Source organism: Ambystoma mexicanum, chromosome 3q, assembly GCF_040938575.1.
Source record: "Ambystoma mexicanum isolate Mex_15411 chromosome 3q, UKY_AmexF1_1, whole genome shotgun sequence".
In the NCBI taxonomy this organism is placed as follows: domain Eukaryota; kingdom Metazoa; phylum Chordata; class Amphibia; order Caudata; family Ambystomatidae; genus Ambystoma; species Ambystoma mexicanum.
Window position 1 is genome coordinate 1015597236 of NC_090926.1, and position 27260 is coordinate 1015624495.

A 27260-nucleotide genomic window follows, 5' to 3' on the forward strand; every position below is an offset into this window, starting at 1 on the left:
TCGGCCACTGGGTCCTCTAGTGAAACTCATGAAGCTATTGCTAATGATTCCATTCACCAGCAAAGTACTGTAAATACAGGAAGCCAACGTTCTGATCAGAGCTTGAAGCTTGATAACCTGATTGAGTCGAATGTGAGCCACATGAATGCTGCAAGAAGAGACTCACTGGGAGTTGTGAATAAGGTTCTACAGAACCTAGTGCCCTTGAACAAAGTATGCTCTAATAAGCAAGCCTTAGAGCAGAGGTTCCCTGTGAACATTAAGGCAAAAACAGCCTTAAAACGAAATAATAGCCAATTGTTGGGGGCAACGACCGATATCTGGTCGGAGGTTTGCTACAAACGGCCAAAGACATTTGACCACTTGCCAAATGAGGAGTCGCAGCATGAGACTTCTGACATTCATTTGACCTACCAAATGAGACATGCCATATTAAACAGAAAGGCAAATGGGGTTATCGACGAAGCATACTGCAACGAGCACTCCTCTTCATTGATGGAACACCCGTTCCCCAAAGTTCGCCGAGACAAGAAGTACCATTCTGGCAGATCGCCGAAGCTCAACAGAAAAACTACAAGAGCTGAAATACCGGCTGTGTTGTCCTCGACTGAATTGCAAGCCCTTCTAATGACTTCCTCGTCAATTTCACTGGCCCCTTTTATGAAACTCTATGAGAATATACATGAGGCAACTAAAGATTTAACAACTGTTGTGGCAATGATGAACTCCAAATTGATTCAACTGGACTTGTGATCACTCCTATGTGGAGCAACACGAGAGCATTAAAAGATTGGATGCAGACTTTAATTTACTAAGCGAGAGTAGAAAAAGCGATTCATCCGACAAAAGGCTGTTCGCAGAAGTTGCCCGAGAGACACTTGCCCTATTCAAATACGAAACGAATCAGTCACTTTGGCAAAAGTCCGCTGAGTATGCCATTCTTGATGGGGCGCAAACTAGTGCTAAGTCCAGACCTCAAGCTGATCAAGAAAAACATCAAGTCTGTAAAACACCGGCACATTCAATCTGAGGCCTCGATTGTAAAAGAACAGTCTTCAATCCCAACATCGATTACTCTGGTAGGAGAAGAGCCCTCAATAGCACTTATGAGGGGTGTTGCAGCGTCATTAGACGTCGGAAATAATGCCTCAGAGCCTCCGACGATGAATGGTCCCTGCTCTTCGGTAATTTCGTTTGCACCAAGTGTGGCAGACTTGTCCTTCCACACAGCCTTTGAGCAGGCCAGATGTGCCGCCAACAAAACCTGCCATGACCCTCAAATGGCTTCAACCTCAGGAGTCAGCATACAAATGGAACCGACTTCAAAAGATAAGAGTAATTCCCTCCACAGTGGGGCAATCTAATGTTTTTCCAATTTTTTCTGGAGGGCTCCATGCCTCGGAAAAATCTGCGATAATACCACCGAAATCGCAACTTGCTGTAAAAATAATCAGTAAGAAATCAAAAAATCAAAAAGCAAAGAAAAATAATGCTTCAAATGGAGCGCAGAAGTTTCTGCGGAACATTAAATTGGTCCAAATAGTGCCTACTGACTTGGTTAAGACATCCATAGGCTCTGTTCCACCTATAAACCAAGCCCAAATGCAAGGAAATAGTGTAAACTCAATACCTGTTAAACAGCCACAAACTAAGAGTATTACAACAACCATCGAAAACGCAATGGAACTACTGGACCTTTCAATTTATGATGAACCCGAATACGTGGAGTCGGAAGCTGCCTCTCCAATAGGCGTTGACTTGCCACACAATATGGGCGAGCATCAAAGTAAGGCACCTCTTCAATGTAAGGCGAAGCCTGCACAGTTGATGGACAAAACAATGTTGGACAAACCTGTGAAAATTCAACCTCGCATTGATAAGGACGATTGCAGAAATCCCGCCACAAAATGTGGGTCGCATGAAAGATCTTGTGAAATTGTTGAAGTACGGGATAGCAATAATTCTCTGCCTCCTCAGCCCAGTGTTCCTCACAATGGATGAGAAGAGAAAACAATGCTTAGCCAATTCTCAAGCTGATACACTGTGGAGGCTTCGGTCGAGCTCAAGTCGTAGCAACAAATTAGTAAACGAAAATGATTCCCATGGGGCATTGAACAGATGTACTGCCGTTGAGTCTTTGGATAACAATCGAAGTAAGGTGAAAGGGCTTGTGGCTGACAGATGTCCCCAAACATCAAAGGAAAGTGTGTCAAAGTCAATCTTGACTACGAACTGCCCTCATAAGGTGATAATTGAGAGCTTAGAACCAATTGATAATCTGATCTTGAATCGAGGAACTGTACTTAAGTTACTTCACCTTGTACCAATCTTAGGTGCCATAACTTCAAATGACATAAAAATCGTGGAGTTTCCAGTTGAAGGCACGAATGACCAAGTAGTGCTCCATTTAATTACCAACTTACTTACTACTTCAATTTTGGAGGAAAACGTAGCATTGTTTTCATTGGGTTTCGACGTTTACAAATTTACTGTGCCTGATGCGTCTCGACCAACCTCCAATGGAAACTCGGAAGATCTACGGGAAGCATCGCCGAGCGTTCTTATAACAAAGGTTCCGATAAGCGACACGGCGTTGAATCAATCACAGGAGAACTCGACTATGAAGCAAGTTTTTTTATCCGAAATGCACTCAACCATCATGTCCGTTAAGGAAAACTCATATCAACGAGTGATGGTAGAGTGGCAGGTGATGGCCAAAATGCAAAAATAAGAATTACAATCAAAAGAAGCGAACTCTGCCATGATATCATCAAAGAGGATACTCAAACTGCAACTTCCATCCCAGGAAATCATGAATGGCAATGGCTAGCAGGGGCCTTAAACACAAAAAATACCCAATAATGCCAGGATAATGAAGCCCCCACGGAGTACTGTTTAGCCTCCTGGAACACACAAGGATTTATATATCTGTTTAACACAAGCTGGTTGGACGACTTACATATCGTGTGTTTACAGGAGACTTGGTTAAGTGAGCTGCCAGTATCCTCGGATTTTGAGATTGTGATAAATTCGGCTATAAAATCAAAACATGAGCGTCCAATGTCAGGGTTGCTGACAATGGTGAGAAGAGCATCGGGTTGGCGTATCTTAAATTCTGTCAACCATTCTCCCTATATTCAAAGACGACCACTGAAAGAGCCGGTGTTCATGAAGATACGCAAGACAAGATTGTAATACTGAACTTGTATTGGAACCATCTACGGGCAGGCAAAATGGATTTTATTGATCAGATAACAGGATTAATTGATCTTCGGGTGGAGTCATTAGATTGGTCCAAGATAATTCTTTGCAGTGATTTAGACATCGACCTTCTAAAGCAAGAAAATCTAGATCTAGGCTCATTGGCACAAGCATGGCTAAGCGAAATGGGTCTACATAACATTCAGATGTTGAACGGAAGCACCTGTGGTGACATTCCACCTGTGCCCACATGGCATCGTGCGGATTCATCATCCATTATAGACTACATGTTTGTGTCTGAAGCTTTGCATCCTAGGATACATTCGCTGAAGATCTGTGAAAAAGCAAACAGTGATCATGACATGTTACTCATGAAATTTGCAACATCTGGAGGCAAGCCAAGACCAAAGTGGCCACAAAAACACCAGGTTGAATCCAATAGAGTTCGCTTAAGATTGGAGGAGAGTGAAGTCAATGTGGTGAGGATCCAGTATTGTCAATTAAGTGCTGATCTGGAATACGATCAATTATTGACTCGATTCAAAACCGTAAAGACAGGTCTAAAAAATTCAAACATGGTTCAGACTCATCATTTTGATCCCGAGATCCTGATCCAAAAACGAAGGATGCGTGCTGCACTTAGGAGAACTAAGTCCCTAGATGCTGCTACTCGAAAACTGGAAATAAAGAAGGTGAAACAAAAATATAAGAACTGGTTGAAGATGTACAAATATGCTCTAGTGCAAAACGATGCGGAACAGATGCTTGCGACACTAAGGAATAAAAACTCGAAGGACTTCTGGAGGCTCATCAATAACTTTCAAGCTCCTCAATTGGCTCTGCAGTCCTGCATGGTCCTGGAATCCGCATGGATAGCCCACTTTGAAACTCTCTACAAGGCAGAGGCACCAGGAATTGTCGCATTGGAAACATCTTTGAAACCGTGGGCTTTGAATTTTCCAAGAGAGGATATTGTATCAATAATCAAGAACGCAAAAAACTCACGAGCACCGGGCCCTGATGGCCTTACCAATTTTACTATCGAACAACATCCTGAATTATGGGCATCCATATGTGTAGCCCTATTTGATAGAATAAGTAAGTGCCACAGGACCCCCAAATCTTGGAGATCTGCTGTCATTGTCACCATATTCAAGAAGGGAGACAGAACATGCCCAAAAAACTATCGCCCAGTGGCATTATTGGATGTTTTGGGGAAAATCTACGCAACAATATTGCAGCAAAATCGTGGCATGGGCAGTTCAGTCTAATCATGTCGACAAAAGGCAATCGGGATTTGTATAGCAAGTGGGCTGCTCACTAAACCTGCTACTGCTGAATCTGATGAAGATGGAGGCTATAAAGTCTAATACAAAGGTCTATCTGGCCTTCATTGACTTTTCATGTGCATTTGATAGTATCGACAGGCCTCTTCTATGGTCAAAACTACAAAGTTGGGGATGTCCGGCTGATTTATTAGCAGCAATCCAAGATCTGCACTCTGAAACCTCCATACAAATCCGTTTGGATAGTTCTGGAACTTTATCAGCACCAATCAAAACCTATAAAGGGGTAAAACAAGGCTGTCCCCTAGCTGCCGCAATATTCAGCTTATTCATATCAGATATAGGCTTAGCAATTGATTCAATAAGTTCTTTTCCACCAAAAGTAGCAAAGTCCCATCTAAGCTGGCTGCTATACGCCGATGATTTGGTCCTGATGGACCTAACTCCTGTCGGCCTTCAGAGGAAGCTAAACGTGGTTGACCAATATGTTGCAACTAACCATCTGGTGATAAACACTAAAAAATGCGAAATTCTGATGTTACACAATCTGAATAGCAAAGGAGGTAAAAAATCTAGAAAACAGAGATGGTACCTGGGTCAAGAGACCATTCAGATAGCTGAGAGCGTAAAATACCTCGGCATGCTAATAAACTCGTCAATCAACAACGGTCCATGGGTATTGAAACCAAAAGGAAATGCAAGCAACTGGCAAGTCAAGCTGTCATCATGCATAAGAAATTTGGAAAATTTTCATTAAAACCGGTGCTTGCTTTTTACCAGCAAAAGGTAATCCCGGTTTTACTATATGGCGCTGAAAACGCCTTGGGATGTAGCCACGACACTTGGGCATCGCTGGACAATTGTTTCTGGTCTAAGGTATTGTCTCTCCTAAGGGGTATCCTGACATCATGTTTGAGATACGAACTGTCGCTCATTTCGCTCCATGCAAGGGTATGCTGGACTCTGGTGAGTCTGTTTCGCAAAACTCGCCGGCGCGATCAAATACCACAATTTGACATTTTTTACGATCTGACGCCAACAAATAACAGCATGGTGGCCCTGTGTGTCAGGAGATGCGAAGAGATTCTGAGTGAATTTGGAATCAGTCTGGACATGCTGCATAATGACCCGAACGCCGCCAAATTAAAAATCTGGCGTGCGGATTGGGACCAAACTTGCCCACAACGAGCTGCAGCAAAAATGATGAATGAGGCGCCGCTCGAAACACGGGCATTTAACTCTTCACAACGTTACATCGAGTTGTTTCCAGATCCTCAGGCTCGAAGAGTGTTTATGTCACTGCGCCTAAACGTATTTAAAACCAAGGAGCGGTTGGTGTCATGGAAAAGTATGAATATCTCCAATCTAACGTGTAGACTATGCACTAAGGACAAGGAAACCCTTAAGCATTTGGTGCTATTTTGCACACACTTCGATCAGAAAGGACATATCACCTGGGCCCTTGGAACCTAAATCACCTAAATCATTTGTGCCGATGATTGGTGGACCAATATGTTCCAAGGAACGGACATGAAATTGATACTACCATTGACTCGTTTTCTAACGATAATTGAACAGTGTTTGAATTCAATGTTGGTTGACGAGCAATGAGGATTTTGATTCGACCCTCGGAAGAGAAAATGGGAGGGGTCTTCCTAAAGGACTGTGATACGTTGATGTGTTGTGTTTTGTGTTTTTTTGTAAATATTTTAAAGGTTTCTGTTAAACCGATAAAATTAATAAAAAAAAAAAAGAGGGCAGTCATTGGCTAGGTGGCTAGGGGCAGTATGACACAGAGCACAGTGATTGGTTGTTAGGAGAAATACAGTTCAGAAATGAAACTGAAACTGATTTTTTCTGTTACCGAGGATTTCCAGTATGGCGACAGGGAATATTCATGACCATGTGAATCAATGCCAGACCCCATGCAGTAGAAAATAAGCTATGCTAGCATTTGACTAACAAACTGTTTTCCTTCCAAAAAGACTATCTTTTGTGATTTTGCTAACTAAATGTAATTACTGTATTTCTTCTGTGTTATGTTAGTGTGCGGTAGTACCGACAATAAAGTACAACTGTCATTAGTGTCATACTACTGTAACAATTGTAACCGCACGCAACTACAAACTAGGCAGTGGCCATTAAATAGAATCTTAAAGTATGCATATGTGTTTGGTTCAATGTACTAAATCTTTAAAAGCATAACTTGTGTAAATATAATAAATCTATATTTTAATATACATTTATGTGTAAGTGTTTCTTTGAATTGCATTACTAACTAGGTTCAGTGTACTCACCTATAGCTCACATCTTCCTCTTATGATAAGCCTGAATGCTCTACCACTCTACCAGGGTTCCAGGAGTAGTACAGACTGATCTAAAAACCATTGGTATAGTTTTATAATTATAAATACACTTTTATAATGCGCTTAATACCAGAGAACAGTTTCAAAGCACAAGACCGGGATTCAAACCTGTGTTGCTATGTGTTGTCTTCCGTCCAAGAAACATGCTTTGCCCCTGAGCTATCCTTCTGGCCAATAAGTCTTACCTCACAGTGGACATTAGGGAAACTCCCTAACAGATGGGTGGGATCAAGCTTCTACAATAGCTCCCTGTCGTAGCGTGCCAAGCTGCCCAGGGCATTAGCGGCTTTCACAGAGGAGGCTGCAATGTAAATGAAGCGCTTCCCCACTGCAACAAGCTTCTTCCCCCCTGCTGGTCTGGAGGCACCATGGCCGAGGACTATGAATTTGATGAGCACTTCCTCATGGCGGCAGACACCACGAGGTCCGGAAAACACTGGGACCTAAAGCACCTGGGGGGAGAGTCCGGAACCCTCTATTTCTTCTCCAGCCTGTCTCCCTTCAGTGGAGCGGTACTTGGCATCTTCATCAAGGCCAAACCTTCCTCCCAGACATCATCCAGCAGAGCGTTCAACATGACGGACCTCCGGCTGGACTCCCGGCATTGGAAGAGAACCCCCCTGCCTCGTTCGTCTCCTAAGCTACCAATTTGAAGAGAGCGCAGGCCCTTGAGATCATGGCATGAAAAGAATTGGCACCCCGCGACTCCCCGTCTTCTGGGACATAGTCGTACAACTCACTGGTCGCTGTAGCGTCCGTATACATACCAATGACGGTATGTGGGGTCTCCACCACAGGTGACATGGGCCTGTGCAATGGTGGCATCAGCTGATGTCTCAGGTACGGAGGGAAAGAAAAATAAAGGGGTAGACCTGCACTATAGTCCCTGATCCTTCAGGTATTATGCAGCACAAAACTATATATTGGATCAGTAGAACGGGTTGACTGGCAAAATTTAGAACATATCACATTTTATTTCAATTACTTCATTACAAAAAATATATTTGATTTCATAGGTACTCTAAAAATTCAACAATTCATCTCCTCATTCATACCCTAATATACTCCCCATTCAGACAGATCTATCTAAAAAGCACACCATGTTATACCCTACACTCAATTTATTGCAGAGCATCCACTATTTATTATTTTTCATTAGCATATTCAACAATGACCCAGTCCATAATATCAGGTGTCATTATGTAGCTGATATGGTGTTTGACCAGATGTCTTGTTTGTAGAAAAAATGCCAGGTACGGAGGGTCCCTTGACTTACTCTTTGCACAGAAAGGCTTCTTCATCGGACCTTGTGTAGATCTGTACAGGCTCCCACAGCAAATCCCTTAGCATCGTCGGTGACATACTCACTTCAACAGGGTCAGAGACTTCCTCTTGGAAAGAGCGCCCCTAACTTACAGGCTCACCGTGGATGCAGACAAGGAATGTGTCCTTCCCGAACTGGGCCCGCAGCTGCAGTGACCATAGGGATCTGCTGCGTGGTGTTTAGCCTTCTTTTGGACCCCCTGTGCAGAGGCGTCCTCAAAGGATCTCAACCTCTTCTCAGAAGGAATACGCTCATGGGACCAGCCTGTCCTGGATGAGGCATGACTGACCGGAGACAGAGTCAGAGGCCTTCCCCAACTTGAGCCACGCCACCAACCTGTTGTAGCCGTCCTTTCTCATCTTCCTAAAAAAAAACAGAGCAAATCTTGCATCCTTTTTCATCATGTCCGGATGAAGGCAATACAAGCACTTGAGGTGCCGATCCTCGACGGAGACATTGCGTATTCCACATTTCACTCATTTCTTGGAGAGACTCCTCTTCTTTTCAGACAACGTGCCAAGTAGACCCGAGCTTGTTCTTCCAAAACTTGAAGTAAGAGCTGGCAATGAAGCAGATCTTCGCAAGCAACGGATCCCTGCTGCTGGTAGTCAATTACTGATCGACAGAGGAACAATTGCTGTAAACGAACCAATTTATCCGGAAAAACTTGAAATAGTAAAAAAACTCAAAGAGCAAGATGAGAGGACTCTCAACACTGAAACGTGTGGCGAAAATCTGAAGATGGCCACCGGGGGTGGAGCTTAGGGAGACTGTCATTGGATGGACGCAGTATGAACCAAAGGACAGTGATTGGTTTAGAGGAGAAATGCAGTTTTCAGGCTAAAGCTAAAGCAAACAGATTTTCTTTTTACCAAGGATTCCCAGCCTGACGACAGGGAATATTCATGACCATGTGAATTCATTCTAGACCCCATGCTGGAGAAAGAAGCAGTGGCGTGTAGAGTAGACTAGTGCAACAACTGGAACTGGGGAAGGAGCACACCAGGGTCTGCAGTGTGAGTAGGATACATATGCACAGAAGGGACAGTATAAAGAGTGATTGTGAAGTGCCTGCATGAATTAAGGAGGGGTGTGTTGGAGAGGGTGAAGTGTGAAATCTAGTAACTGTGGTGGTGGTAGGAGGAAGAGGAGAGTTTTAATAGTCAGAGGACACTGGTAAGAGAAGTGTGGTAGTAGTAGAAGAGTGGTAGTAGTCAGACGAGAGTGATAGAAGAGTGGTAGTCAGAGTAGTAGTGTTAGGAGGAGAGCAGGGTGAGTGTAAGGGAGTAACATTGGATTTTCTATGCGAACAATTCAGTGGCCATGATTTAATAGGTTCGAAAAAAACAAAGAAGAAATATTTTTCGAAATCCACAGCACAGACAATGACGCATATGAATATGTCACCACTACCTACTGCCCTGCCCCAATAACCGCGTCCTGAAACACTTGTGCACAGGCCCGTTACAAATGCCACATCATATCAATATCACAACAGTGAGTAACGTTATAAAGACAGAAATTGTTGTTTTTATCTCCCATTGTTGTCACAGGGGTAAAGACAATAAAAAATAAAAGCAGACAGAGTCACCAACGCAAAGGTTGTAACCATATAATACATTCACTAGAGGAGCACATATGCACACAATATGAAGAAAATGCACTAGGTTAAATATGCAGTTATACACGAAGAATATTAACTGCCTCCATTTATACATGAAGAACAAAGCACTCATTGGACAAAGAAACATTCATGATTAGGCAGCCATCTTCTTTAAAATGGACGCCACAGCATGGCTCAGAATTAGCAAGGCCTTCCTGGCATCAGAAAACTCAACGAGGCTGAATTCACAAAAACACATGCAAACTAGAAAGGCTCACAGAGCACAATAGATAGTTTAATGCTGAACCTCAAGATTGAAATTCGAGGAAAGAAAGTTCCCATGGAAGGAGGATTTTTCACCGAGAAAGCCAGGTGCACAGGCTCTGGCATTAAAATGTAATTGTAAAATAGAATTAAATTGCTGCAAAGACAAATCTCTAAAGATCCTTGCAGAGTTTTTTTTAAGTAGATGGCACAAAGTAATTAAAAAGATAGGGAGAGACAGAAAACCAACCGGGGAGCAATGAGGTGATGTTTGGTGTCCTAGGGGCTGCCCATGCCTCGCTTTATCTTCAAGCAAAACAAAATCAAGTTAAAACCTGTATTTGCAGCTATTCTGCTGGTCAGCACATGGTGATGTGACTAAGGTGAGGGAGATTTCAGGGTGTGATGTCAGAAATGGGTGGTGTGGGTTTTGGTTTCAGGAAATGTGTGTGCCCAGAAACAGGGGAACAATGTATTTTATGTGGGCTACATTGACCCACTGAACAGAATTTTGCCAAAACCAAGCTGCATTTGCGCAGAAACAGCAAAATGGTTGTGCTGGTGTTAGGGAGAATTCTCATTTCATGGCTAATTCCCCTTACCTATAGAGTCCCCCAGCAGTTTTGCTGGATTTGAAGGGTTTGTTTCTTTTTACCTGCTAAGAGTGAGACTCTTTTTCCCACTCTTAGGCATTTTTGCTATGTGTTTTCTAGGCTATTTTTGTGTTTAATGCCTATGGGATCTTTTCTCTCACCCATAGGAATCATCTTTATGCACATGTGTTACACAGCACCCTCCGTGCAGTGACACAGGGGTGTCGTAGCGACCCCCAAACATAGACTCCATACCCTGGGACTGACTACTGTCTCCCAGGGCATGTAAAGTCCCCATTGACTTTACTAGTCGATTTTTATGAGCTTAACCAGTACACCCCATCTTAATATGGAAGTACTGGAAGGGGTTAATAGTTTTTCCCCTAGGTTCATTTTCAAGAGGGTACCTTAAAGTCCCCCTCTACAAAGTTTCTGGCTGGTGGCAGTGGTTACTACCTTTTATATTCGACTGCAAATATTGTCCTATGGGATATTCCCATTGTTCGAGGCTACCACTTTTACTGACAGCCTCTAACATACCGCCGGTTTATTTTATTATTTACTTTACTCCGGTAGGTTTTATTTGCCAGAACTTTGATAAAACTTCTTTCTCGAGCCTTACTCCATTTTCCTAACCCAGGTCGTGGATCCTTTGTTCGTCCTTTTGGCGGGCTTCTGCGAAGAAGCCCTCCTTTCGGCGCCACTGAGTCTGGGGTGGGTCTGTTTGGGAGGGGGAGTAGAACCCCCGGACAGAGTTGCCACAGCAACTCAGGTCGCACTCTAACCTGATAGGCTGGAGGGTCTCCCGCCAAGGTGACCACTCCACTGTGTGAGTGACAGCTAGGCTGTATGAATGGGTCTCTTTCTGCATAAAAGCAGGGTCCTGAAGACTCGAAGAGCAAGACGGCGCCACTGGAACTACGGAACCGAAGGGAAGAGAAGCCAGAGACATCTTCTGCATCTACACCACCGGTGAAGCCCTGTCGGATCGTCTCACCACTTTTCTTCCACACGACGAGAGGAGATCTTCAGCGAAAGAGCCTCCTTCCCTTGAGCTGGTGGGGTCAACCAGTTCACCCATCGCATCCTCGGTCCTGCCTTGGTCGAATCGACAGTGCCCAGCACTTGGAGACTGGATAGCCAGGCAGCTATCGACCCAGACCGTGATTAAAAGGAGCGTACCTTTTAAACTTTGTTTGGCAACACCGCGGCTGGTTTCATCCCTGGGGAGTGCAGCGACTAGAACCTTCCTCCACGACGAGAGCCTCTCTTCCTCTGTGGGATCCCTCGACCTGCAGGAACTACCAGGAACAACCGCCACCGCAGGAGCCACTTCTTCACGTTTAAGGTACATTGTTCCACCAGGCCGCCCTTTCTCTGTGGCAGCCCTAAAGGTGTTTTAAATCCTTTAACTACTTGTAGGGTTGGCCGCCCTCTGTCTTAACATTATCTTTCGCCTTGCATCTACGTCTTCAATATTTTTCTACTAAATACTTGACTGCAGCTACAAGAACATTTCTGCTCCTAAGCTCTTGGTCCTGTACCATTGACTCTGGCTCAGGCCTATTGACTCTGGCTGATTTGGTAGATCTGCTCTCACTAGATTCGTTTTCAATGAGAAATGTGTTGATGCACCAAAATCTTATAAACCCCTCTTCCTTCCTACTGTTTTAACTTGTGGAGTGACATTTTGCTCAGTTTTCATTCACTTATCTTTCTGCTAAAGTGTTACTGTGCATTACTTGTTCACAAAACTTCAGGGAAGTGTTGCTAGGGGGTGTCTGAAGATATTTCGGTTTAACTTGTACTTTCCCCCTCCCTTTCGTTGAATTGTTGGAGTGCCATTTGTAGTTGGTTTTCACTGTGCCGTTTTTCTCAGTTTTCACTCTACCGCAAACGTGTCTACAATTGAATAGGGAGTTGTATATGCTTTTCTTTTTTACTAAACTTAACTTACTTTATTCACTGTGATCTATGTGTTGACTTAGAAGTGTATAACAAATATATATTCTCTTTTTAATACAAAGCTTTGGTCAGTGTTTCCTTGCTCCATTGTACTATACTACCTATTGTGTCAACCCTGAATACTGCATATCTCCCTCTTGAGATAAGTCTGACTGCTCAGCCACAGCTACCAACTAAATCTTTGTGGTACAGACTGATACCAAAGGGGATTGATTGCTCTCACCTGTAGTCCTAATCTGGGGTAGTGCTCCCTAAGGGAACTGCCCTGGATTCTGCCTAACAGCTGGCTACGGTGAGCACCATGGCCTCAAAACTGCGTTTTGCAGCAACAAAAAGAAGGCTGCACGGTCTTGCCAAGCACATTTGGGCAGGATGGAACAAGGGGACACACTGAGGGAGCGTTCCAGTGTGTTCCTACCTATACAAATGGAATAAAGTACAAAAGCAGCGTTGCCTTGCTGCAAGCCCAAAATCCCCATTAAAAAGGAAACCTTTTCACATTTAAAAAAAAATGCTGCTCTGACACTATTTCCATCTGTTCCTCGTTAAACCACTAATTAATAAGGCACTGGCATGCTCAGTATATCTCATTGTAGTTCAGCAAAACCAGCCAAGATTTCTGAATGACAAGCCCTGTAAAATCAATTCGGAGAAAAATCAAGAAGGAACTCCACTTTTACGCGCACAGGAAAACATGTTCATTTTCAACCTAAAGTATCAAAGCTCAGTAGTTCAAAAGAAACTCTAGCTATCTGAGCCATGTCAATTTCAATGCATCTATGCTTCAAACAAAACTCCTGCATACAAGAAAATAACTACAGCTGCAAGACAGCGTGGGAATCCAGAGGGAGATGCAAAACCGAATTTAAAAAGAAATGCCAGCTTTTCACCACACATGTAAAATGGGCTTTGCAAACTCAAGGAGAAAATGCCTGTTTAAAAAGTAAACTGTTGAATGAAAGCCTGCCATTATCTAGCAATGTGAAGGAGTTTGTTGCTGGGGAAAATACACACATGAGTTATTTTATTCACCTAGTTTGTTTACTTCAGGACCAAATATAAGAAAGTAAAACTGTTAAACAATATTGGTTGGATTTTGCAAGTTCCAAAAGAAAAATAGGTTTCTGCTAACAGGAGTGCCTCTCTCAGCAGATACTAACACCCCAGTGATCATTATCAGGTTGGACAAAATCTAGTCAAGGCTGAACCCACTGACAATGGGAGTTCCAGGACAAGGAAGTGTAAAGTGTGAAGGGGCAATAAACGTTCAATCAGGCTGGAAAACCCCCACCTTGCTCTGGAGGAAATGACAGTTGGTGGCAGCTGAAGAAAAATAAATGGCCCAGTGACAGACAAAGGACTGTCATTTGCTTCAAAAGACTATTTATGAATAAAAATGTAAACACATCTCTGCAGCAAGACTTTGTAAAAATGTAAACATTTCGCAGTTTAAAAGTGATTTTATGGCCTTTCATTTAAGACATGGTAGAATTCACTGACCCCATGGGAATAGAAATGGCAAAGAATCAGGGATTACAAGCAAAGTATCCATGATGACAATGCACATTTTTATACTTGCGTCCCTTATCATAATCCACACATTTGTATAAAGTTATGGAATTTTAGGCCGAATCGTTCATACACAAAATTACCAAAATGTATTAGAAGGGCTAAACAATGGCTCACGGATTGCAGAGTTGGAGTGCTATGTTCTACACAAAATATGTAACTCGTGTATAATTTGCTAAGAGATTTCAACTGTATAAATGTACCGTTTGTGGCAAAATCGGATTTTGGCTAAAATAACTGTGGGAGTTTTTTTTAACATTGTAAAGTCGCATCACAAATCTGCCCTCCTGCTTTGAAATCCAACCAGTAGAGAGCGAGGCGGAGACTAGCACCCCTAACCAATCACGTGGGTTAGAGGTGTGCTTAGCTAAGCCTGCCCAGCCATATACTTTGATGATGTCACTATGCATTATAAATAAGAGTCCCTGACAAGACTCTAGACACACAGACTCTTCCTGATTTTCCTGCACCGGCGTTCCTGTTCCATTCGTCCTGCTGAGTCCAGATACCAACTACAAGGCCAAAGCATTGCTGACCCTACTCCAGGGCACACTGCAAAATCCAAGCATTGCTGATCCTATTCCCAGCAAGGCCTCAATTCTGAATTCCCACTAAAATCCCAAATAACCAAAGGGGAAAGCTGTGGTATTCTTTGGGAGCATCCTGAACCAGCCTGGCTTGCTGACCACTAACTGCATCCAGAGGTACCTGTGCGATCCACTGACCAGAATTACCATCCGGTGACCAGACTCTGCCCAGCTGTCTTTTGCTCAGCTGTTCTTTGCCAGGCGAGCTGCCGTGTAGTGACTAGAACCATAGACGGTCCAAAAATAACAAAACTAAAAGTGGACTAAGTACAATACCTACCCCATAGAATTCTAGTCTATTTTGTCTTGCATTTGTCCTTATCCCACTCTCTAACCCATCCTATCTTTATCCTGGTAACTTGTTAAAACTGTCAGAATTCTCTGTGTTCTTGCCCTTGATCTCCAAGCGTTAGCCCCACTTTTCTCTACATTTCTGTCTTGCATAGATCATAGGTCATTAGCGATATTGTGTTTAAATAAATTAATTTTCCCTAAAGAAAAGGGGTACACTGCATGAAGGGTTACAACTGCAGCGTAACGTTTATATTCAAGATTGGCATTCCTCTTTTCTTAGCCCTTAAATCTATTTTAAGTAAAATTTGCCTTTGACTTTTAAAACCGATTTTCTCTTTTTCACTGCTATATTTTCCTAAAAACAAACCTCACTCTACCTTCCAAATCTATCAATTCACCAGCTACCCCCATTCTTTCACTTCTGTAATATCCCTGTGATGTACCTCTGTCCCTCAGACTAAAAACCGCATCACGATTTGCAATATTTCACCCATTTTTTTAAAGAAACTGACTGGGTAAATTTACACGGAAATTGAAAGGAAATGCAACTTTTACACAGGTCATTCGGCTGCAATCCGTTTTAAACTTTCCTCTCAGTTTTCAATTATATGCTCTTGGTAATCCATTGCTGGTGATTGTTTGTGTCTATGCATTGTTGCTTTAGTAAGAAATTGTATTTACCTTAGAGTTTTAACAGCACATTAATTCATTATTTGTCCATTTCCGAGTGTCATTTCATAACATTCATAACATTGCAAGGAGTTTCCACTCTTATTTGGGGAGGGAAGGTCGGATTTGGATTCTGTTTTCTGCCTCTTATTGCTGATTACCTGCTGTGTCTTTCTATCCATTCAGAATTGATTATTTGTGGGTTGAGGGAACATTGCAGGGGGAAATCCTAACATGGGTGCTATCTTTCCTAAATCAAAAAGTATTCCCATTCCCTGGTGTTTTGTATATGTTCCACTAGAAGGTTAAATTAAGTGCATTTCTTCCATTCTCACTGTAATTATCACCCCATTGGTGATTGCTGCCCCATATTAAAAATTGTATGATTTATTTTAAATTTTTAAATAAATAAATAAATATTGCATTTCACCAACCAGCCTGGTTCATGGTCCATAGTGACCCGGGGTATCTGAAAAGGGGCTGTGATACGAGTAGTGTACCATCTCAAATTGAATCTGCATAAAATAAGGAGAAAAGCATCTCAGTTGTGAGGTACATACTAGGCTGAGACCAAAGTGTGTGTCTCCTGATTGAAATCCTTAACATTCATCTATAAGGGCCTGAGAAAGCTTCACCAATCCGTTCGTTTGACCAACCCCAAAATGTAACCTATGTGGATTATCTTAATATGTCTATCATTGCATAAAAATGGAAGCCTGTCATTGGCGGAATTGAGAAGATTTTCAGCCAGTTTGTGCATGCAGGGCTGCTTTGAATTACTTCTCCCTGCGGTGAGGGGGGTTCAATAAATGTGTTTTTTTCCCTGCACGGTGTCTGCTGTTCCATGGATTCTTTTATCAGATTATATCTGCAAAGAAGTCCTCCTTTACATGAGTGGGAGGGGAAATAACATTGAAGGGTGGAGGCGAGAACGACGACAGCTGGACTATCGGAGGGGCCGGAGAGTGGTAGGTGGAGCAAGGTAGAAGATGAATGTTGTACCTCCGTCAAAATTGCTACTTTATTAATTAATTATGCCAAAGTTGCCAAGCCTGCCTCTGCTCGCTCTGTTTGAAATGTGTGATTTGGGAGCTGCTTACACTGGTTTTGGTGTTGCTCCTTCCGCAGACTACAAAGGATGAGGTGGACGACATTGGTGGTCTCATCAGCGCTCTTGCCCAAGGTGTTCCTCAACTGCTCCAGGTCCTTTTCAATGTGCCCCTGGAGGAAGGTCGTCAGATCCTGCACTGGTGGCTTTATGGCACCCAACAGTACCTTCTGCAGAAAAGAAGCAACATGTCCGATTGTAAAGACCGCAGAGTATGGCACAACTGCATGCAATAATCGCAGTTCAGGCCCTAACTAGAAGGCACTCTTAGTAGCTGCATAATTTGTAATTACACTTCCAGGATGCCCGAGACAATTTCATTTATAGAAGAACAAATTACTTACCCTGCTAATGTTCTTTCTGATGGATCTTCCTCCCACAGATTCCTCATCTTTGAAATACAGATCTCCTGTGTTAGGCAAGATTTGGAGCAGTACCCTTTGGGTACACTAAAACAACCTTGACCTCCTGGCAACCTTTGATAGAAGTCTGTAATACACAGGTTGGTAGTGTGGTTGAGCAGCCATGCTCATCTCAAGAGGGGTCAATGAGAGCAGTAGGGGAGTTGCACAGAGATTCACAGTGACAAGTATCCAAATAAACACTTTTAGTCAAGGTTTCTTGATTAAACAATTATTAATGTATTTAACAGTCAGTTTGAATAAGCCTTCTTCAGAAGGGAGCAATATAATAGCACCACACAAATACCTCGGAAAATACACACTATTTGTTTCTCTAAATCAGCAAATACCCATTGGGGATGGTATACAGACACTACACCATCAGGTGACTTAAATAGCTAGGACACTGTGGACATTAATATATTACTGGTGCATTTAGAGCAATACTGAGATGAGTGTCAAAGAAAATGGTTATTAGAATAAAACAAGAGATCACACAAATATTCTGAAGCAGGTACGTACATTTTAAAACCCCCAGTGCAAAGTAAGTTAACCCCTTCCTGGAAGGAAGACCAAACACAAAGTCAGAGGGAAGAAGAGTCATTCAGGGAGCCAGTCTAGGCCAATGTCAATTGGGCAAAAGTCTAGGTGAGCTGAAGCACTTCTTAGAGGTAGTTAAAAGTCTTGCACTATGTTTTAGAAGTCTTTGTAGAAAAGAACAATCAAAGTAGGACCACAAGCTGGTTAGGCCTGTGAGGTAAAGAAGCTGTTAGCAACTCTACAGAAGCAACCAAGCCAGGTCTCAACTGAGAACAAGTAAGGTTACACAACAAGAGGTATGTTCTCTTTGACTGCACAGTACCTTTGGTTAGAAGAAATGGTTCCAGCTGGCTTCGGTTTCTTTGCAGCTCTGCAAATCCTGTGTTCCTGGGCCTCAGTCGTGGGAACAAGACGGTCAGTGACAGCAACTGGCAATCTTCTAATCAGCGGCACTTTGCGGTTTCAGCTCCTCGACCATATAGCAAATAGCACCACTGCGGTTCTTGGCATTCGAGGGGTCCAGCACACTGTTGAGGTGGCTCAGGCTCGGTCAGTCCTGATTCCTGGGAGTCTGGAGAGCTCTTGGCCAACTTAAAAGCGATTCACTCCAATCTGGTGCTCCTCTCCCTGGCCCTTCAGTTCCTGTAGCAGCAAGAAAGTACAGCCAGCTCCGAGAGGATGTCCAGACGAGTTTACTTTGGAGTTGATTGGTCCCACCAACTCAAGGGGAAAAGTCGTCCTTGCAGGGCTTCTCGCGTCAAGGCGAATTCAGCACAGCAGCAGGACTTTACCGGGCAAACGAACGGTCCACGAGTTGCAGAGGGCGTCTCTTCCACGTCGTTCTTCCGATTCCTTCGTCCAGTGGTCGACTCCGCCTTCCAAGCCAAAAAGCCTGCCCTTTTATGCAGGGTTCTCCAATTCACTCCAGCCTAGCTGCCAGTCAAACAGCAAGGTGGCTGTCCTTGCCAGACAGCCAGCCAGCCAATCACCATTGGGGGATTAAGCACAGGAAGTTTCGGGCACCTCCCTCACTTCCTGCCCCTGCCAGACACTCTGGAGCCAGAGGCGGGCTTCACTCATGAATCCCACCAAAGACAAACGGACAAAGGGACCAAACCTGGGTTGGCGCGCAGAGCAAATCTCAAGAAGGACCCATCCCCAAAGAAATGGCAAAAAAGGAAGATCACTGCATTTTGACAAAAATGGCACCCAAGGGTGCTTTACTGCAGCTGTGAACGCAGCACGCGGTAAAGGCACACCACGGTAGTAAAAAGTAAACCACTGCCACCAGCCATTAATCGCAGAAAGGGTAACATAAAAATGTTATATGAGAAGTTAGACAACGGGGATACTAAGTAATCCCCCCAGCACCCTACTGTAAGATAGTGTGTGCTGGGTCTAGAAAGTTAAACATGTAAGTAAAGTCAATTTCACTTTACTGCTCTTGGAAAGGGTAGTTTATCCAAGAGGTGGTTTGGGAAATCTGAAAGACTTCCCTGTGCCACTGCACTAAAGGCACTTTGTGTCACAATGTAAAAAGATGCCTATGACGTTTGTCAGACTCCAAAAACCAAATAACCACAGTTACAATCACATTAAAATACATGAGAGAGTGGAAAAAAGGGTCTCACTCGCTCCAGGTAAAAATGAAAATGTCTTAGAGTCCAGCAAAAGGGCTGGGGGTCTCTAAGGTATAGAGGAATTAGCACATTTCTGAGAATTCTCCCGAACACCAGGTCTTATTATCCAAGAATAGCAGATATTCTGAATGTATAATGATTAGGTTGGAATCTCCTTGACTTCCTTATTGCTTCTCTAAATAAAGGATGTACTTGGTTTGTAAGGAACAAGTTACTTACCTGTAACTGTTGTTCTCCAGCATGGGTCTGGCATGGATTCACATGCTCATCAATATTCCTCGTCAGGCTGGGAATCCTCGGTAAAGAAAAAAATCAGTATCAGTTTTGTTTCTGATCTGTCTTTCTTTGTAGTAACCAATCACTGATCTCTGGGTCATACTGCCCCCAGCCAATGAAAGCCCTCTCCGTAAACCCCGCCTCTGCAGCCATCCTCAGATTTGGTAGCACGCCAAGTGGCAGTATGACCAAGTGAAGAGCCGCAGAGGGGTAGGTGGGGGGGTTCGCATGTGAATCCATGCCAGACGCATGCTGGAGAACAACAGTTACAGGTAAGTAACTTGTTCCTTCTCCAGCATGGGGTCTGGCATGGATTCACATGCTCATGAATAAAAGAATACATAGCAGTATACACATGCACAACCACGGGTGGTGGCAACAGGTTCAACATTAAGCAATACAACAACTCAACATTAAGCATCTCTTACCTCCTCACCAGGCTCACCTTAAGCGAACAGGTTGCGCAGCACTGCTTGACCGACGCTGGACTCCTCCCTGGAGTCCCGATCGACGCAGTAGAATCTTGTGAAGGTGTGCGTCGACCTCCACGTAGCAGCCCTGCAGATGTCCAGCAGGGGCACACCAGACAGGAACGCCGTGGTAGCAGCGATCGCTCCGGTCGAATGGGCTCTCGGACGGCCGGGCAACGGTCGGTTTGCCAACCGGTGACAATGCATGATACAGTCGGAGAGCCATCTGGAAATGGAAGTCTTCGAGAGAGCCTTCCCTTGATTCACAGACCCAAAGTTCACAAACAGTTGTGACGTCTTCCGAAAACTCTTCATGCGGTCCACGTAGAACTTCAGCGCTCTCGCTACATCCAGCGAGTGCAAAGTCCTCTCGGCCGGCGTCGAAGGTGACGGGAAGAAAACTGCTAACACCAAGGGCTCGTTGAGGTGGAAGTCTGACGGCACCTTGGGCATGAAGGAGAGGTGCGTCCTCAGCACTACCCTCGTGTCATGAAAAGTCAAGTATGGAGGCTTGCAAGATAGGGCCTGAATCTCTCCTACTCGTCGTGCAGAGGTGATGGCGACGAGGAACGCTGTCTTCCATTACAGGAACTTCAAAGGCGCCGAATGCATAGGCTCAAATGGGGCTCCCATGAGCCTGGTCAGCACCACATTATGCTCCCACGCCGGGGCAGGGGCCTTCACTGGCGGGAATGATCGGAATAGTCCCTTCATAAATTCCATTACCAGGCGATGAGACCACAAGGACGCCCGTCCCGTAGTCCTGGTATATCGGGAGATGGCAGCCAGATGTATTTTTATGGAGGAGTGAGCCAGTCCAGCTTTGGCCACCGACAGTAGGTATGGCAGCACTTGAGGGGCCGTAATCCGCAGAGGGTTAATTTTCTGTGCAAGGCACCAGACAGAGGACCTCGTCCATTTATGACCGTAACACTTGAGAGTTGAGGACGCCCTGGCCTTTGCAAGAACCTCTCTGCAATCAGCCGGTATATCGTACCCTCCAAACTCTAGTGCTGCAGGAGCCAGGCCTGCAAGTTCAGCGACTGTGGGTCGTGATGGAGAATGGCACCTCCTTCTCTGGAGAGAAGACCCGCATCCGCCAGCAGCTTGACTGGTGGGGACGTTGACAAGTCCAGAATGTCCGGGAACCAGATCTGCCTCGGCCACGGCGGTGCGACGAGGATCATCCTGTACCTGGACTTCTTGAGCTGGTTGATGAGGCGGAGCAGCAACGGCAAGAAAGCGTATAGAAACAGGCCGTCCCAAGGGAAGGAGAAAGCATCGCCCATGCTCCTCGGCTGTGGGAACCTGCTGTCGAACCTCTGGCACTTGGAGTTCGTCGCGAACAGGTTGATCTGGGGTTTGCCCCATCGTTTGAAGAGTCGATCCACTTGGTCCTGGCGCAGTTCCCACTCGTGGCACAAGCGCAGCTCCCTGCTGAGTGAGTCTGCGATGGTGTTTTTCATTCCTGCCAGGTGGAAGGGAACCAGAAACATCCCCTGGGCGACGGCCCAGTGCCACAGATCCTGGGCCTCCTTGGATAGGACTGGGGATCTGGTGCCTCCTTGCTTCCGTATATAGAACATCGTGGTGGTGTTGTAGGTGAAGATCCTCACCACTTTGCCCTTGAGTGACGGAAGGAACGACTTGAGGGCCCAGAACACTGCTCGGAGCTCCAGAATGTTGATATGGAGAGACCTCTCCTCCGGGAGCCAAAGTCCTCTTGCGTGGAGGTCTCCGGTGTGGGACCCCCAACCCTCCAGAGAGGCGTCCGTCGCCACCGTCTCCTGAAACGCTGGGATTTGAAATTCCGTGCCTGTCGTGAGGTGAGCACGGATGCCCCACCATAAGATCGCCCGACGGAACTCCTCGTCGAGAGGGATCCTGTCCTCGAAACAGCCCCTCGCCTGAAGCCAGCGGGCGTCGAGGAACTCCTGTAGCGGACGCATCCGAAGTCTGCAAAGGGGTACAAGATAGATGCATGAGAACATCATCCTGAGGAGGGACTTGATGGACCTCATCCTGGCCACGTCCGTGGCTAGCAGGCGCCGCACCTTGCCCAGGATGGTCTTGGTCCTCTCCTCTGAAGGGGAGGCCAATTGCCCCACTGTATCGAGCTTTGCTCCCAGAAACAGTACTATCTGCGATGGAACCAGGTGGGATTTGGGTTAGTTGATGGAGAACCCCATCTCCGTGAGCAACCGGACGGTCCTCGCTGTGTGTTCGACAGCGAGTTCCCTTGTCCTTGCCCTGATTAGCCAGTCGTCTAGGTAACGGTAAACGTGGATCCCCTGCAGACGCAACCATGCCGCCACTAGTGCCAGGCACTTGGTGAAAACCCTGGGTGCCAACTTTAATCCGAACGGTAGGGCCCTGAATTGGTAGTGGCGTCCCTGAACCACGTACCTGAGGAACTTCCTGTGCCTTTTTAGAATAGGGATGTGGAAGTAAGCATCCTCCAGGTCCAAAGACGATAGGAAGTCGCCTTCCTCCAGCTGTCCCAGCATGTGCTGGAGGGTGACCATCCTGAATTTCTACGCCTTGATGTATTTGTTTAAGCGGCGCAGGTCCAGTATGGGGCGCCAACCGCCTGTCTTCTTCTTGACGAGGAAGTACCTTGAGTACACTCCGGAGCCCCGGAGCCCTCTGGGGACGAGCTCAATGGCACCTTTCTTGAGCATCGCCTTTACCTCCAACAGTAGTTGAGGGAAGTGATTCTCCTTCCTGGCCACGGGAGGAATGCAAGGGCACTTCTTTTGGAATTCCAGCGAGTGCCCGTTGGCCAGGGTGTCCAACACCCAACGGTCGGTGGAGATGGACAGCCACACGCTGACGAACTTCGTCAGCCGGCCTCCCACCGGGGTGCTTTGGTGGGGGCCCGACAACCCGGCCGGGTCAGTCTTGCTTGGAGGTGGCCTTGCCGCCCTGGCCTCCTTGGCGACGGCGGTGGGAACCTCCGTGCTTGCTGCGACCTCTGTAGGCCTGCTGGGAAGAGGAGCGGGCCGCCTGGCGGTAAGTGGAGGAGCCACCGCTGGATCCTTTGGAGGCACGCTGTCTGCCTCCGGAGCTCTGAAAGGGGCGTCGTTGTTGAAGCACCCCCAGAGCCCGGGCCGTCTCCGAGTCGGTCTTGATGGCCTGTAGGGACTCATCCATCGCCTTACCAAAAAGCTTATTGTCGTCGAACGGCATGTCCAACACCCTGGTCTGGACGTCCTGGCGAAAGTCTGTCGCCTTGAGCCATCCTTGTCGTCGGAGGCAAACTCTGTTGCCCAGTTGGCGAAATCCGGTATCGGCAATGTCCGTTGCCACCGTTATGGCGTGATCCGACACCACCTCGCCTTCCTGCAGAATTTCTAGGGCCTCCGCCCTTTTCTCATCAGGCAGGAAGTCTAGCAGGGGAGCTATCTTGAACCAGAGCTCCAGGTCGTAGCGGGCCACGATCGCTAAGGCATTGACCGCCTTAATCTTCGTCGCCACCGACGAGATGACTCGTCTTCCCATAGAGTCCAATTCCTTGCGGCGGGGAAGTGGAAGTTGAATCCGCCGCACCCGCTGCCTTCTTCTTAGCTGCTCCCGAGACGACAGAGTCCGGCGTGGGCTGGGCCCTGATGCACAAGGGGGCAGCATCGGGGACTCGATACTTCTTCTCGTACCTGTCCCTCTTGGCTGGTGTCATGGAAGGGTTCTTGAGGACAGCAAGCCCCTCATCCCAGATGTCGTTGAGTAAAGGCACCGCGAGGACTGTCTTCCTCTTGGCCTCTCGTCGTTGGTACAGAAACCCCTCCTTTTTCTGTTCTTCAGGGCAGAGCTGGAAGAGCTCGGATGCCCTGGTTATCATGGCGTGGAAAGAGCCAATTTCGTCGGCTGGAGACGCCCGCAGGGGGGTGACGACGGGATGTCCGCTGTGTCATCGCCGCCATCATCGTCCGTCCCCGTCGCTGTATCCTCTCTAGGGTCCGGCGAGGGGGATGAGGGGTCCACCGGTCTCGCAGGCACGAAGGGCGGAGCGGGGTGGACTCTCCTACGATTGTTCGGAGGGATTCCCGACGGGCCTGGTTCTGGATCCTCCGTCGGGGTCTGTGGTAACCTCGTCCTTATTTAGGTGCATAAGCATTGGATTGCCAACAAAATGGCCGCCGAGCTATCCTGGGGCTCAGGCAATGGCTGCGACGGACAGGATGGCCGCTCCACTGGGCCCTGTTCGTCGTCGTCGTCATCTTCGATCACGTCAGCAGGGACCGCCCCCCTGGGATCGAACCTTCTCAAACTTCTCGTTGAGGCCTATGAACCTCTTGTTGAGGCCTAAGGACCTCTCGTTGAGGCCTAAGGACCTTTTGTTGAGGCATTCTCGGTTTCCACAGTTCCTCCTCAGAGGCGGATTCCGAGTCTGTAATGGCCAGCGCCCCCCCCTCTTTTTCAGCCAGGGGCTTCACGGGGGTCTTAGCGATGGGCTGGAAAGAGGAATCCCTCCGCGGTGGCAGGGATACTCTGGGCCCGGAGGGCGTTTCCACAGGCGTAGTCTCAGCCGGCTTCGCCAGGGTCGCAGCGACCACTTCGGTAGAGGCCTTTGCCAGGTGGATCAAAGCCCTCACCACCTTAGGTGCGTCCTGGGCCTTCGCCCTGGGAGGAGGGTCAGCGCCTCGCTCTCCCTCCGAGATGGACCGGGTCCGCTCCAGCGGCCTACCCGGGCTCTCGGACTTCCTCTTCCCCGAACCAGAGCGCTGGCTCGTGGTCAAAGTAGCGCCCTGCTTGGCAACCGAAGAGCCCGACCTTTCGGCGCTCCCGGTGCACCCGGACTCGCGGTGCTTGGCCTTCTGTTGGGCCCCCGTCACCGGGGCGCCCTCACAGGACTTAGAAGCCCGCTCAGACTTCTTCGCCTTCTCACCAGCTGTGCCCTTCTCCAGCCAGGCAGCGAGGCGGGAACGACGATCTTGTTTGGTCCGTTCCGAAAAGTTCTTGCAGAACGCACAGTCTTTCCCCACGTGCGTCTTGTCCTCATGAAGGCAGTAGAGACATCGCAAATGCTCGTCCTCCTTGAAAACGTTCTGTAATCCGCATCCATGGCAGCACCTGAACAGCTTGGATCCGGGCGTCGAGCTTCAATTGTCCTGGGCCTTGTCCGTTGAGGTAGATCTTCCGGAATCCTCCAAGAAGTATAAACTCGACAAAAACTTCACCCTTGAGGGGCGTAGAAGAATTCCAAAATGGGTCCCCGTTATCGGAAGTAGAAACGGTGGAGCTTGAGGCTCGATTAAACCGAAAAAATGAGAAAATCTCCTGAAAAAACGTGAAAACGCAGCAAAAAACTCGAGAGCTAAACACGAGTACTCTCAACACTTGAGCGTGCGGTAAAAATCTGAGGATGGCTGCCAGAGGGAGAGGGCAGTCATTGGCTGGGGGCAGTATGACCCAGAGATCAGTGATTGGTTACTACTAAGAAAGACAGATCAGAAACAAAACGAATACTGATTTTTTCTTTACCGAGGATTCCCAGCCTGCCGACGGGGAATATTCATGAGCATGTGAATCCATGCCAGACCCCATGCTGGAGAAACCATAATTATTGTGTTGGGTTTTTATACATGTGTTTACAACTTATGTGAATCGTACTTACTTCCCCAAGATTTATTTTGGCCTACTTGTATTTAAAATAAACCATTATGTTTACAATACTTAGTATATCGGTGTTTCTTTGAACCATATGTATGCTACAATTTCTTTGTACTGACCTACAGCCCTCTTTACATCCTACGATAAGCCTGGCTGCTCTGCCCATGTTACCCCCCATCTCAAATGGTACAGATTTATACTAAGACTTGGATATTCTGTACTGCCCAAGTTGTATGGTTTTATGAAGCCCTTAAATGGACTTAAGAAAAACGTCATAGCACATCCCTCTCCTAAAACTAGGTCCACTCTCTGGGGAAGATGGATTTGAGGGCAGATGGACATGTCGAGAAGGTCCTGGAATCACATTCTACTGGCCCAATCCGAAGCAATCAGGATCATTGATTTCCCAAACTTCCTCAACCTCCTGATGACACGAGGAATGACGGGGACTGGGGTGAACAATTAGAGGAGTGGAAAATCCCAATCCACCAAAAACGCATCTCCCCGAGCTCCTCTCCGAGGAAATTCCATGGACCAGAACAGGCCGCATTTCCTGTTTACACTGGACACGAACAGATCCACTTAAGGGGTTTCCCAAAGGGTGAATTTCTCTAGAAGGACTTCCTGAGCTAACTACCACTCATGGGAGACAGTGCTCTGCCTGCTAGGAGCATCCGTCGTCGTGTTCTCTTCTAGGTGAATGCCTGCTAGAGAGAATTTTTCTTGAAGTGACCAGAACCATAGCTGCATTGCCTCTCAGCATGGAGTTAGCGACCCTACATCTCCTCTCTTGTTGAGGTAATGCATAGTCACTGTGTTGTCCGTCATTATCAGGACAACTCACACAGAAGGCAAAAAGGCCATCAGCACCAGTCTGATTGCCCTCAGCTCGAAAAGTTTATGTGTATTTTAGACTTTGACAGAGAACAACAACCGCGGCGTGTCAGATCGTCCATGTGAGCTTCCCATCCCGTGAGGTAGGAGTCCGTGACTACTGTTACCTCCGGCCATGGCTGCCAAAAAGGTTCGCCTTTCAACACATTCTACTTGCAGGACTAAAATAGGAGCAAAATAATATTTCAGTTACTTTGAATGGGAGGAAAAAGGCACAAGTTAATAAAATAGATCACAAACACTTTCTTAGGCAGTGCAAATAGTTTCAGTTTACTTGACGACTCGATTCAGTTCAATAGGCCTAGGCCAAAGTCAATGGGCTAGTTTCTTGAATAGGAAAGAGAAGTTCTTGTAGTAAACTGTAAATTCTTTGCCAATGTTCTCAGAAGTAGTTTACACGAAAAAAAGAATCATATGTTGGGTCACAAGCTGATTAGGCCTGCAAGTTGGGAAAGTTTCACGAACTTTCACGGTGAGAGGTAAGTTCACTCTATCGCGTTGGCACAGTACCTTATTATGAAGAAAAAGATGCAGCTGAAGATGTTGGTTCCTGGCAGCTCCTGCAGATCTCACTGTTCCTGAGCCTCATTCGTGGGGACA

At 46.3% G+C, this 27260-nt stretch overlaps 1 protein-coding gene across 3 annotated transcripts in view; it reads right to left on the minus strand.

Annotated features, from left to right (window-relative positions):
• Positions 1-27260, minus strand: part of RNF213 (ring finger protein 213) — a 3248263-nt gene that overhangs the window by 326472 nt on the left and 2894531 nt on the right. For all 3 annotated transcript variants that reach the window (XM_069655189.1, XM_069655190.1, XM_069655188.1), the window contains one exon: positions 16822-16999. In XM_069655189.1, coding sequence (XP_069511290.1) covers positions 16822-16999 — 178 coding nt within the window. The remainder of the gene's footprint in view (positions 1-16821; positions 17000-27260) is intronic.